Raw genomic sequence first — 13,216 nt, 5'->3', positions numbered from 1 at the left:
GCTCAGAACGCCTTTTTTTTTTTTTTTTTAAGTGCATGCTTTCTACCAACTCTCAGCAAGTAAATCTTGCTTGGGGAGCTTCTGGAGTCCTGTTCTGGGGTAGAGTACTGCTGCAGTTCCTGGCTGGGGCATTTCAGTCAATTGCAGGTGAACACTATATGACATCGCTGGATGGTTTGGAGACCCAGCAGAATCTGAGCAATGGCCTTTCCTGGAATACCATCATATCAGTCTGCTCACAGACAGGGTGGTCCTGGCTCACAGTCCCTTGTGAATATGCAGGGCAGAATTATGTTCATTAGACATAAGCTTGTGCCCCTCAAAGGACAAAGGCAGACATCCAGACAGTGTTCCTTAAAACAAGGTGTTAGGTATTTTGAAGAAAAGCACTTGGGAAGAAGAGGCCTCTGCAACCATTTGGACCTCCTTCCCTGGAGGCCCTCCAAGATCTGAGCTTTGTGTGGATCATCTGTCATTCCAGACAAGATTAGTGTGGCTGGCAGAATCTGATCCTTAAGTTCTACATCATTTTACCTCCCATTTTCACAAGGTGTCCTTATAAGAGCTGGTTCCCAAGCTGACCAGACAACCATCTCCTTCTCCTAAATGGTGTCATCCTTTGTAATTTTTTTTCCAAAATAGTACCTAATATTGTTGCTTCAGGCCATTCTGTTGATACCATGTTAGCTGTGTTTTTCCCCCAGAGTTACCTTGATAGTTTTGCCACTGAGTTTAACGAAGCCAAGATTTCATCTGTGATTTTCAACAATGTGCTGCTCTTCGAGTCACCTGTCACTCAGTCTCCTTCGGCTCTGGAAAGAGTCCCCTGTAGCCCTATAGGCTGGCAGATGAAATAATAAAAGAAAAGGAAATTGAGCAACAGTGTGAAGCTTAAACAGCAAAAGATTGTCTCTAGATTGCAGCTGACTCTTCGTGAAGCAGTAAGGTAGATAGAAAGATAAGAGTAAGTGGAGCTGTCCAGCAGAAATAACAAAATATGTGGAAATGTGTTTTTTTTTCTGCAGATATGAAGGATCCTTTTCTGCATTTAAGATCATGTCATTTTCCACAGAGCTGGGTGTTAGACCTAAGGTATTTGAGCTTTTATGGCCTTAAAATTTAATTTGTTTTAATCCCTAATCTCTCAGAAGCAGTGAAATTTCTTATGTAAACCTGTTTTCATCACAAAATCAAAAAGCTCTTCGATCTTTCAAAAGAAAGGGACTTCAGGGAAGTAGAGAATGGCAGATGAACTGGAAGGCCAGAGGATTCTAGGATTCCTAGCCAAGGCATTAGAGAAAAATTGCAGGTGCACATTCTACTTTTGTTTTTATATTCTTTGAAGGGCTTAAGTTCCCATCTGTGTCTTTTTATTAGAGTAATTTTGTATAGCAGGTGCACCTTTATTTATAGGGCTTGGAACTTGCCTTTGTAAGGTCCATTGTGTTTCCTTCAGGATAAAGAGAAACTGGAAATCTGCAAGCTGAATGATCCTCCATCGGCAGAGACGGTACAAGACATGATCAAATATGCCAGGAACGTGATTGAGGAATTCAGGCGAGCCAAACACTACAAATATATCCTTTGTCTCACCCTGACCCCTCTGGCTTGGTATGTGACATAAAAATCTCACCTGCTGGACTTCAGAAGTACTTGCAGGAGAAATACACTGACCAGTAGAAATTAAGCTTACCTCTGTCCTCTTTGTGTCTGAAGGCATTACCAGGTAGTTATATAGTGAGAGGCCATTTATTTATTGGGTTCCTTGACTTCTTCATACCCCCTGGTGAATTACTGGAGATCTGTGAGCTCAGCCTGGACAAGATGAGTGCAGTGTTTGAAGACAGTAATGTTTATATGTTACATATGATGTACCAGGCCATGGGTGTCTGTCTCTACGTGCAGGACTGGGAAGGTGCACTGCGTTATGGGCAAAAAATTATCAGACCATACAGGTAAATATGAGAGTTTTATTTTTTTTTAGTGCTTTAATTCAGTAGTCTGAAGAATTAAGACAAGTTTGGGCAGAGATCACTTCTCTCAGTATGTGTTGTATAAACATGCTACCTATGATATCACTACTCAAAAAGGAATATTTAAATGCTAGGACAGTCTTAAGTTGCTATCAAAATGTGGTCTTCAGTGTAGAAGGACTGACTTTGAAATCCTTGCTTTGAGTTCTTAAAGTAATTTTGTGCTACCTTGGGTGCTGTGGTAGTTCCGCTTAGCTAGAAAAATCCTGATTTTCTTAAATATCCTAATCTTTTACTAAAGCAGAGCTTCAAATTGCATCTGCAGTCAATATTTTGTATAAGGTCATGGAGGCAAAACCTGTGTTGTCGTCAGCCTCCCGCAGTGTCCTGGTCCTTTCTCTCCTCAGTAGCACAGTGAGCACGGCTACAGGAGAGCAGAGCCCTGTCCCAGGGCTGGGGCCGGGAGCTGAAGCCGAGCTCAGCTCCTGCTCTCGGGGGTGAGGGGTGCCCCAATGTCCCTGATCTCTGCTGCCCTAGAGCTGGGGGCATGGGAGAATGCACAGGCTGAAGCCCTGTGTGGGGCAAGGCAGCACACACAGCCTCAGCAGAAAAAATTAATACTCTTTCTGATAAAATTGTCTGTGTTTTTACTGTAGTGATCTCTTTCATTAGAGCCAGCCAGTTATGCACTGTGTCTGATCCTGCCATGAATCTCCCAAACAGATTCTCGTCTTGAGACATGACTTTCTTGCCAGCTGGGGGGAGCACAAGAAAAGCTCTCCCTTTGGAGCAGATGCCAGCGTAAAGTCACAGATCACTTGGCAGAGAGCAGTGATACAAAGAAGGAGCCAACATTCTCCGTCTGGGGGCTCAGTACTATTTGTCTTCCCTGGGACTTGCCCAGCTCCTCTGGCTCTGAGCCTGGCATTCCAGGTCAGCTCTGCTGAACTGGACTCTGCTAGCTCAGTGTGTGCAAGTACAGAGTGGCATGTGTGCCGTACACACTGTGGAGGGCCCCTCGCTTTCCATTCCACCAACTATTGTACAATTCACAGAGCTACTTCTGCGAGTGCAGGGTGGCTCCAAAAACTCATAACAATGCAGTCTCTTTCTGTAGCTGGCTAGATTAAAACTAGTGGCAGAAAGTCATTGCCATCTGACAGCTGTTCAGAGGCATATGGTAGTTTCAGTTCAATTCCCAATTGACAGGCGTCCCCATCCTAGACACAATTGGCACTGACTCTTGGCAGTCATGGCAGAGGGGATGAGCAGTGAATGGGCAGGGGCAACGAGAGGCAGCTTCTTGCCCCCTGAGAGGGAGATGGGCTGGGAAAATGCAATGAAACTGCCAAGTTTGATAAAGCTGGTTTTCTTTCTCTCCTGCAGTAAACATTACCCCTCCTACTCGCTGAACGTTGCCTCCATGTGGCTGAAATTAGGGAGACTGTATATGGCGTTGAATAACAGAACGGCTGGAGTTAAAGCCCTGAAGAGGGTATTTATTTCCTGGTTTTTTCATTAATACCAGTTCAGATATGGGGTCATTGAAACACTCTGTGCTTCTCTGTCAGTAAGCCTGGCTTGGTGGGAAATGCACCATTTGTTAATATATTTGGTTACTGGATTTTTGGCTCAGATTTGATTTTTCTAGAGATGTAGTATAGGTCTGCTCTAGCAGACAGGGAGTTTTACCTTTTTGCAGTGGGCTGATACTGCAGCAGCTGGAGTGAGAATTATGCTTAAATATTTGCTCCAAGTTGTTCACTGAGCTAGAGCTGCACTAGTGTAAATGAAGCAGAACTATAGCTTCTCCTCATTTGCTGGGTAAGGACAGAAAAAATGCTTGGCTCTTATAAAAGGCACATAGTGTTTCATTGAAGTCTGTGATTTCTATATCCAACTTAAACTAGGCATGCTTTTGGTGGTTATTTGTTCTGGAACCAATTGATTTTTGCATAGCTGAAGGGAATTCAATGCATCTGGTAATGCTGAAATTGGCAAATACAGCATTTGGGTTTACATTTTTCTTCACCCCTTTTTATTAGTCTGTTCCTTATTCCTTAGTTTTTTATTCTTTTATTTTATTTATTAGTCTGTACTATGTTTCTTGACTTTTTTCTCCCTCTTGTTGTTGGACAGAAGTTTATTTTAGTTTCTTAAGCATCAGTGACTACTGTAGCGTATAATGGCTCGTGGAATGTCACAATGTATTTATTTTTTCATCTTTTTAAATGCTGGCAAGTTTTTAGCCAGCAATAACAGAGCCATCCAGCCGTGGTGGCAAGATGCTACAAGAATATATGCTCTAAAATTTAACAGTTACCTGGTTTGAAATTAACATAGGTTTTCCTTCCCTGTGGTGATAAACCTTTGAATAGAAATGGGAACTGTGCCAGTAAGAGCATGGGATGGGGGGTAGGGAACTGTTAGGTAGATTTGTTGGCAGAGTTAGCTTCCTAATACAAACATTTTCTAATACAAACATTTTCTAATGACTCACTTCCAAAAGCTGTCTACAGGAACTGCCCAAAGTTATCCCAGCCCCTTATGTTTGGGATTTAGTGGAAAAACAAACCCATTGTTCTCTGTCAGTTTGTGAGCAGCTCATCCAGAAGGCCCTCCTTTCTTCTTTTGGGCAGGAGGAGGAGTGGAGTTATTTCTTGCTGCTGCTGAGGTGGAACCAAAAGCCTTTGCTGTATTGACTTAACAAATACAAGAGCATAATTGCATAAAAGTTTCCCAAGGAGAAAATGACTAAATGCTCAGAGGGCTATTCCTTGTTCTGTCTAAGTATTTTCAGACTTACACTGAACTTGCTCCTAGTTCTGTATACTGCTGCCTTTTATCACATCTGCTTGGGGGTGCTGCTGTCCTTTTCTCAAGTGGAAACCTTGCCCCTGCACACACACTGCCATGAATGTGGGTAATGGCAGGAAAACTGCAAGTCAGGGGGTTTGGCTGCCTGCAGTGTTCACTCTTAGGACTGGAGCAGGCTGTAGGTGAAACGGCAGGGAGTCGAGCAGTGTCTGTCTGAACCTGACAGGATTTCACTTTTTGCCTAAGACATTGCTTCCTTCCTAAAGCGTTAGTAGCCCCTGGAACCAGTGGAGGGTTTACAGAATCAAGTCTGAAATGCCTTAATGTAACTTCTGCAGCAGGCCTGCACGTGTGACAGCTGAAGGATAAATTGGTAGGAACACAGCTCAGTCTGAGGACTGGCTAAGTCCTCTGCCAGAATATTATCCACCGCACTTGCAGTTTTCTGTCCTGGAGCTGGTTGCATTCAAAGTAGTTTTGTCAGGAATATCATTTTGAAAGTTGCTTTGGGCTCCTTTAAGATCAAAGATGTATTCTCTGAATGTAAAACCTTTATTACTTAGTTTTGAATTTCATTTTATTTCCTACTGGGTTTATGAGTACAAGGGGACAAAAAGTAGCTAGAGGTGTCAGACTGCTTCAAACCTCTAAAGAGAGTATTTATAGCCTGGTGTTATATATGAATCAATTGTGTGAATATTTTTTTTTCTTTTCATAGGCAATTGCTATCATGGAAGTAGCACATGGGAAAGATCATCCATACATTTCAGAGATCAAAAAGGAATTAGAGGACCACTGAGCCTTTGAATCTATGCAATCCTTCAAACCTTTATTTAAAAAGCCTTGTTATGGAAACCTTCAGGAGTGCTTTGAAAAGCGGTAGAGTGAACACAGTTCTGTCCTATAATTGGAATGACAAACACACTTAGGCCTAGCTTCCTAGCTTCCACCCATCTACAATTGCCTTTTTTTTCTTTTAAGGAAGCATCCATGGTTTCTTGAAGGTTATGCCTTCTGACAGTTCATGTGCAAAAGTGGCCATTTTTTTCTTTAGGGATTTCAATGTGGATCTTATGTGTGTAAAGTCAATAAAGTGGTCTTGACCCCTCTTGATTCCACTTATACACTTAAATGGGTGCAACAGTTTTATGACATCTACTTTTACCTAAATAGTTTTGTTTAATCTGACAAATTAGCAAAAGCTGTACTTTTTTCTGTTGTGGTTTGGTATCCATTTCCTTTTTTCATGAATCATTTTTGTTTGCAGTGGCTTAGCTGAGAGAAAGGGGAAGTGGGTGATGAATTCTGCGCATTTTACAGGAAAGCCACCACTGTTCCCTCAGCCAGTTATTCTGCAGATGGGGATTCATCACAGTAAGGACCTAGAGCTCAGCACATCTTGTACAGAGAATGCTGGCACCTATCTCGGAGCTCAAAGGCTTGCACAAGACATGAACTATGCAATTTCTGGCTTTTTAGTCCCCTTTACAAGTTGAAGTGAATTTATTGCTCATATTTCCTTACAGCCATACCTTCACCTTCAGTGTATTACAACTATTCTGTTAATATGTTAGCAATTACTTTTAAAAGAGGAGCAAGAACGTTTTCTGAGGAAAAAGTCCAGGACTTAGCTTTCTCTACCCATATAAAACAAGAGGGTGTTGGGTTTTTTTCCTCTGTTTAGATCAGTTGTAGGAGATTGCTTTTAAGGATGGAGGGAAAAAAAAAAAGAGCGTGGCTGTGCACTTGCAGCACCAACATTTAAATATGGTGCCCAGTAAAAGTACCTGCCCATTCCTTGCTGCTTTCACGGCTTATAAAGTATGATGAGAAAGAGAACACATCACCCTTGAGAACTTTACTGTATTTTCTTTCTTGTAATCACTGCTCTGAAAATAAAACTGCTAGAACAAGGGTTTGTGAGCTTGTTTTGCTGAAGTTTTTCATTGTTCTCCAGCCAGCAGTTGTTGCCGGAGTACATAAAACTGCACCAGATCTTAAAATTCCAGAAAGCAAAGACCATTTAACTACAGCCAAACCTAGGAAGAGGGCACTAGCTGACTATTTTTATCCTAACTTTATCTTGCCAAGTAAACCCTTGTCCAGGGAAATAGCACCTTTACTTTGGAAAGTCTATCCAGAGCCCAGACTATGCTTCAACACCAAAGAATCTGATTAGCTGAGCATGAGCACCAGTGAGAGCCTTGCCCCTGTGAAACCTGGATTACTGTTTACAGAAGGCTATTCAAAGCTCACTGTGGCTCTGGCTGTGCCTATCAGTTTAACATGGGAAACCAACTCAAGTACGGTAGGTGCAAATACAAAACCTTAAGCTGGTACAGAAAAAGAACACAAACATAGTTTTCCTTGAAAAAAATGGTTTATTGTTTACTGTGAATATGAAGGACAGCCTTACCAAAAAAACCTCAGTGACTGAAGACATTCTCATATTTGGAAAAACATATAAGAAACTATTTACACAAAGGCAGTGAAAGGGGTAAAAAATTATTGCAGTCAATTAATGCTGAATAGAACTTTTTATTATAAAAAGAGAAAGAAAAGAAACAGTGCAAAAATACTGTCAAAAGTAATCAGTTCTATACAGAAGATAAAACTGACAAGCATAAGCTTATGTACTGATATGAATAATACATTAGAATATTAAAAAATAGCATGCATAGATTTTTTTAAAGGCTTTCAATAGCATAGAATAGCTCTGCCATTCAGCCCTAACAGGAGGGAGCAGGGGGCAGGGAGGGCATATAACCGATGTCTCATTTCTCTACAAAATGTGTACATACAATGAGGTGGTGAGATCCAGATCACTGTTTTATGCTAAACTGTCATGAACAGAATTACAGAACAAATGAAACAGGAAGCATCAAAATACTGAAGTAAAACAGGACAGGAAAATCCAGTGACATAAAACTTAAACATGTTATTTCATGTAACATGTTCCACACAATTACATATGGGAATATTACAGTCATCTGCATGTGTAAACTTTTTTCCTTTGTAAAATAATCAAAGAAGGGTACTTTACTAGTGAGGAAAATGTGTTTTCCATATGGAGCAATTGCAACAGGATAAACATCCTATTGACAGTGTTTCTGGCACTAAAGATTTACCTTCTTTTAAAGACCAAGCAGAAGCAAGAAAATACTTTTATTTAACATACACAAAAAAGAAGTTCTTATATATTACATCTATAATTAAGCTGTGGAACTCACCAACACAGGACATTGTGAAAGCCAGAGGAATAAATGGCTTCTAAAGAAAAGGTAATGTGATTTATTGGAGATGGATCTATCAGTAGATTTACTAAATACAGTGAATGGAATACAACTTTGGCCTCAGGAAGCCCCTCAAGGACCGGCTGCCAGGTGCACTAGAGGGGCTGAGCACCCTTTTCTAGACATGTTCATATTTCTTCTTAAGTGTCTACTACCAGCCCCGTCTAAGTCAGGGTGTGCCCTCGAACCTGACATGGATATAGTTTGTGGAAAGCTTTCCTCTTTTATGCTGCCTGCATAATCAGGGAACACTACCCCTGAAATGCCTGGAGCTGAGTGTCCAACCACTGAGTTCTTACTCGGGTGATTTGGAAGAGTAAAACTCTTAAGCACTCTACTCATTTCAGGGATCAGTTGCAGTATTAGTCCTTCCCCCGCTGTTAAATAGTTCTGGGATTCTCCAGTGGAAGCTACTATTTATCATGATTTCCAATTCACTCTCCAAAGGCAAAGTCCTGCTGTACATGTGGGAAACTCTCAGTGAGGGTGCACATAAAGCAGAGGCAACAAAACTTCAAAGAAATGCCAACCAAAAAATAGCTCAGAGGAATCAATGGAACTGTAATATAAGATACTCTAAAAACACTGACAAAAATATATTTACTTTAAATATTTATATAAACACTGCTATTTTTGACCTATGCAATGTTTTGTTTCACAATCTAACAATAGTTTATTTATGTTTAATACCTCCATCTTCTCTTTGCCTCACAGCCCAAGCAGCCAGTTGTTCCCTTCCTCAAATCACAATCCCTGCAAACAGCTGCATGTATAGTGTCCTCCTCTCTAAAGACTCATATGGCATCTGTAGTTCCCATAGCACCAGATTCTACAAGCAGACCTCTCTAGAAGGCTAAGAGCGAGCTGGAGACAATTGCCTTTGGGGTTCTGGACTTGCAGCCTCTCTCTTACTGGCATAAAAACCCATCCCCAAACTCCTTATGACTTTAAGTATGCATCAGCAGATTTATATTCATTTTTATAGAAGAGCGGTCAAATGCTGTTTTCATGCAGTCCCTCCTTTCACAGCCAGTTCAGGTATTTGCTCCTGCAATATGATGCAGCCTTTATTTCCTGCAGTAGGTGCTGCCCTAGCGGGTTTTTTCCCACAAAGACAAGCAGCAAGATTTGACTCAGACCTCCCTCAGTGATGCATGAGAGCTGCAGATCACAAACTGCTAGCAAGGCTGACAACAGCTAATTCAGTCATCATCTCCTCCCAGGAGACCAGTGGGAAGTCAGCTGTTGAGAATGCAGCATCATCAGTAGCTGCTGAATTTTTCCTATAGATTTTTGCTATATCTAAGTACAAGATTTCCATCAGCATTTATTTCAGAGTTGCTTGGGGACTACACAGAAAAAGCAGGTGTTGGATCAAAAAAATAATGTGGCTTACAATGAGCATAACTATTGAAGCACTTAAGTTGGAAGAGAGTGAGTAAGTCTGTGTTTTGCCATTTGCATTTCTGTTTGTTTACATGGAAGTAATTTAAAAAGAAAAAAACCAACTTTTGAAATCATGCAAATATTTAATAATATTTGTATAAGTGGAATTTGTATAAGTTCCACATAAGTGGAACAGAAATGTCCTTCAATATATTTAATAATATTTGTATAAGTGGAATTTGTATAAGTTCCACATAAGTGGAACAGAAATGTCCTTCAATATATTTCAAGGACTGTTAGCAACAGGTTGAATAAGTTCTCACAGATGTGTCTCCTGCCAGATGAAATTCATTTGGGGAAAAGGTATTTCTGATGAGGCTGAGCATTTAGGGTTTCTGTATAACTATAAAGGAAAACTTTTGTGGGAACAAGCTTCATCTTTTGTCAGGTAGTCAAGGACAAGAGGTGCCGAAACAGGCCTTTGTAGCATCTAGAACAAGTAGGACCTCAGCAGTTAATGTCCACCATCCACAAGCGTGTCCAATGGAGGACAGAAACAGGATACCCACAGCACCGAGCAGTGTCCAAACTCAGCTGTCATCTCTCCCATCCCTGACTGAACAATGGTAGGCATGAAATGTTGGACCTTAACCAAAAAATTGATGCCAGCACCTCAATACTATCATTGGTAACAATTTAAAGAAAAAAAGCAAAGCGTGTTAAATACACATGAAGAGTGCATAAAAAAGGAAGACAGACACAATGGATTCCCAAGCCAGACTTACTCATCCACTGCAAGTTCTGTCTCAGAAAGCATGAGGGAACATAGGCTGAACATGCCACACTGCAATGTGAGTGCCCTGGGAGAAGACAGCTTATGTTAAACTTGTTAGGTGCAGTTCCATTCATTGAAGTATCTTTGTGAGATTTTCAGTCCAGACTTTACTCCATGGATGAAACTGGTTTCAAACAGTGTCATGCTTTGATGTTAAAAAAAACAAGCAACACAACATACAGCAACTCCAAACTGTCCTTTTCTCCTTAAGGACTGTGCTGTTAAAAGTCTGTGGGACAGAAACTAAATAGCACTGTTGCTTTAAGTCTCATGCGTTCATTCCTGCTGTGACTAACAAAATTGGATGCAAAATGCATTTTCCTGTCACTCCCTAAAGGTTAGGAAATACTGCCCAAGCAATTTCGGCCTGATAAAACTACAGCAGGTTCAAAGTCAGAAGGTTCAGTTTTTCCCTTACGGAACTGTGTCACATTTCAACCATAAAACATCGGCATGCTCAGGGTCAGTTGCAAGCTGGGGTGGAAAGGAACCTCTGAAGACATGCACCAGCCCAATTCACTTATGATATTAGCAGCTCTAGTCAAGATAAAAATCTAGCAGGGAAAAATACATTGAAGTCAGATGAAAGGAAAAGTTTAAAATTACCATTCTTTGACAATGAAAGGGAAAAAGTGAGTCACGTTGACTTCTATCTACCATACCAGCCACATTAAGAATTAATTAGAAATGACTGTTTACTACATGGCCATTTATTTGGCTCATTAATAGGCACTGAATTAATTTGGAAAGGATTTTTGGTGCCTTTTTCTAATTAATATTTTTCTAAGACAACTATGATGTATCTTTGCATTAAAAACATTTACTTAATTTTCTTCCCTTCAAACACAGCTCTTCATACTCTCTTATGAAATAACTTTCCTGTGCTCACTGTAGAAGCAGAAGTACACATTTCAGCCAAGAGCAGCTGAATAATAAGACATAGGAACAGATTCTTTTCCCTCCTGATTTTCTACTTCTCATATTCAAGTGGAGCAATGGGACTTGACAGCTCTGAGTTCAAACTTAATTCATCATTAGGAAATTATTCAAAAAGTTATAACGAGATAACTAATTTAATACACTTTGCTTCAAGGTTTATTCCTTGGCTTTTTTCCCAGATATAAAGCATCTCTGTGCAATTATCATGCAGATGCTGCTGAAAAGACTTTAAATGGTTGCTGCTAATTTAACGAGATACGTTGGCAGTGGCAGAAGAAATTAGAGGAAAACTGAAGTTAACTAAAAACTCAACTGATCCCTAAAAAGAACATGGTCAAGGTATTACAGAAAAATAACTCATCTCCATTTATTGGTAGCTAGAAATCTTCACTGGAATCTTTGTCACCTTGTTAGGCTTGTATTGCAGAGATCCAAACCAACGCAGTGCAGTTTTAAGCAATTTAAGAAACATTCTAGTACAGAACCTGAGCTTAAGCTCCCACTGATTTTAGTCCCTTTAGTGCTGAAATTCAGAGTGCTTGTAGGCTTAGATCTTGTACACTGACCAGGGTTTGGAGGTGGGGGTGTAACAGAAAAGCAACAAGAGGACTAAAACATTTAAAAGTATCTGGGAAAGGGATACCAAGAAAGATAATTTCACCATGACAGAGTAACTGCATTGCATCACATGCCCTGAGAGGCTATGAAATCTTCACCCTTGAAAATTTTGAAACTGGACGTGACCCTGGGCAAGCCTATCCCAGTTTAAAGTTAACAGTAAGGTGAACAGGGCTGGGACCAGAGACATCCCAGGCTCATCTCCAGCCTGATCCCTTCTCTAGCCATCAGATGATAGTTCACACATGAAAACTAAGGCAACCAGAGATGCCTAATTTAAATGAGATTCCTTTTCTACAGGAGGTGAGCCTCAAGGCAATAATAATTTCAGTGTAATCCATGAGAAGGTGCTTGATTTAATTTTTTTCAGATGCATTTGGTTGAAAATCCTATGCTGTTTAGCTCTCAGTCCACCACAGTTACTGAAAAAACTCACTCACTGACTTCAGCCTGTTGTGGGTCACTGCACTTCACCCTACACAGCTTCTTATGAATCCCTTCAAGGGCTGCACATAGCAGCAAAGGCCTTGTTTAAAAGATCCAATATTGATTTTTTCAAAGTGTAATTCTTGTGGAATTTGAACAGTTTAGCACCTAAAATTCTCTGTCCTCACAATGTCCTGTGTTTGAGCCCTCTGTAATGTGCCCACCTGCATGTGCAGAAGTTCAGGTCTCAGTGCTGTGTACCCTCAGCTTCCACTCACACAGAGCTGTAGCTGACATCCAGCAGGTCTTGTTTTTACCATGGAAGCCACGTACCTCCGTCCAGAACGTCCTCACGTGAGAAAAAGCCCACTGCCAAATAACTGTTCATTTCAGAAGCTGTGTAGCAAAATAAAAGCTAGTAAACTACCTTTACAAAGGATTGCTCTCCTTTATGGGCACGTTACAATGCAGACCAGTCATGTCAAATGTGGTTCACTTTGAAGGTCACTATAAGATTTACGAGTAATTCAAAAGTTATTCCAAGAAAAATAAATTATATCTTGTATAAAATAATCCATGGGAGACTAGTAAAGAACAATAATTCCTTACTTTCAAGACAACTTTAAAAAGTGCAATATATGCACACAGTGTTGTCAAGGCAGTTCTCCTTGCACATCAGTAAGGTTCAGTCAGATCCACAAAGCTGGGTCTGGGATGTTTGAAAAGATTAAATAAGTCTAGAGTTTTGCAGGAACTGTATGAGCACTTGATAAACAAATTTGTATTGGGCTATGGTCTGGATCATAAACACTCTCTGCTCCCGCAGGTGTCTCAGCATCACAGGAACGTCCATTTTCTGTAAGCAAAGGGGAAAAAAAAGAATAAGGATGTAAGTTCATTAAATCAAACAATTACTGAGATTTTTCAAA

At 40.5% G+C, this 13,216-nt stretch overlaps 2 protein-coding genes across 3 annotated transcripts in view; one reads left to right on the top strand and one right to left on the bottom strand.

The window, feature by feature from the left end:
• The window catches only part of SMYD2 (SET and MYND domain containing 2), a 29,602-nt gene extending 22,899 nt beyond the window's left edge, over positions 1–6,703 (top strand). For both annotated transcript variants that reach the window (XM_032682134.1, XM_032682133.1), the window contains 4 exons: positions 1,457–1,577; positions 1,781–1,955; positions 3,360–3,468; positions 5,509–6,703. In XM_032682134.1, coding sequence (XP_032538025.1) covers positions 1,457–1,577; positions 1,781–1,955; positions 3,360–3,468; positions 5,509–5,589 — 486 coding nt within the window. In that variant the 3' untranslated portion in view covers positions 5,590–6,703. The remainder of the gene's footprint in view (positions 1–1,456; positions 1,578–1,780; positions 1,956–3,359; positions 3,469–5,508) is intronic.
• Positions 6,704–10,032: 3,329 nt separating this feature from the next.
• The window catches only part of PTPN14 (protein tyrosine phosphatase non-receptor type 14), a 110,976-nt gene continuing 107,792 nt past the window's right edge, over positions 10,033–13,216 (bottom strand). Inside the window, exon 19 of the mRNA XM_032682132.1 lies at positions 10,033–13,143. Within this exon, the coding sequence (XP_032538023.1) occupies positions 13,015–13,143 (129 nt within the window). The 3' untranslated portion in view covers positions 10,033–13,014. The remainder of the gene's footprint in view (positions 13,144–13,216) is intronic.

The sequence above is a fragment of the Chiroxiphia lanceolata genome, chromosome 3 (genome assembly GCF_009829145.1).
Source record: "Chiroxiphia lanceolata isolate bChiLan1 chromosome 3, bChiLan1.pri, whole genome shotgun sequence".
NCBI classification, from domain to species: domain Eukaryota; kingdom Metazoa; phylum Chordata; class Aves; order Passeriformes; family Pipridae; genus Chiroxiphia; species Chiroxiphia lanceolata.
This window is presented reverse-complemented; position numbering and strand designations above follow the sequence as displayed.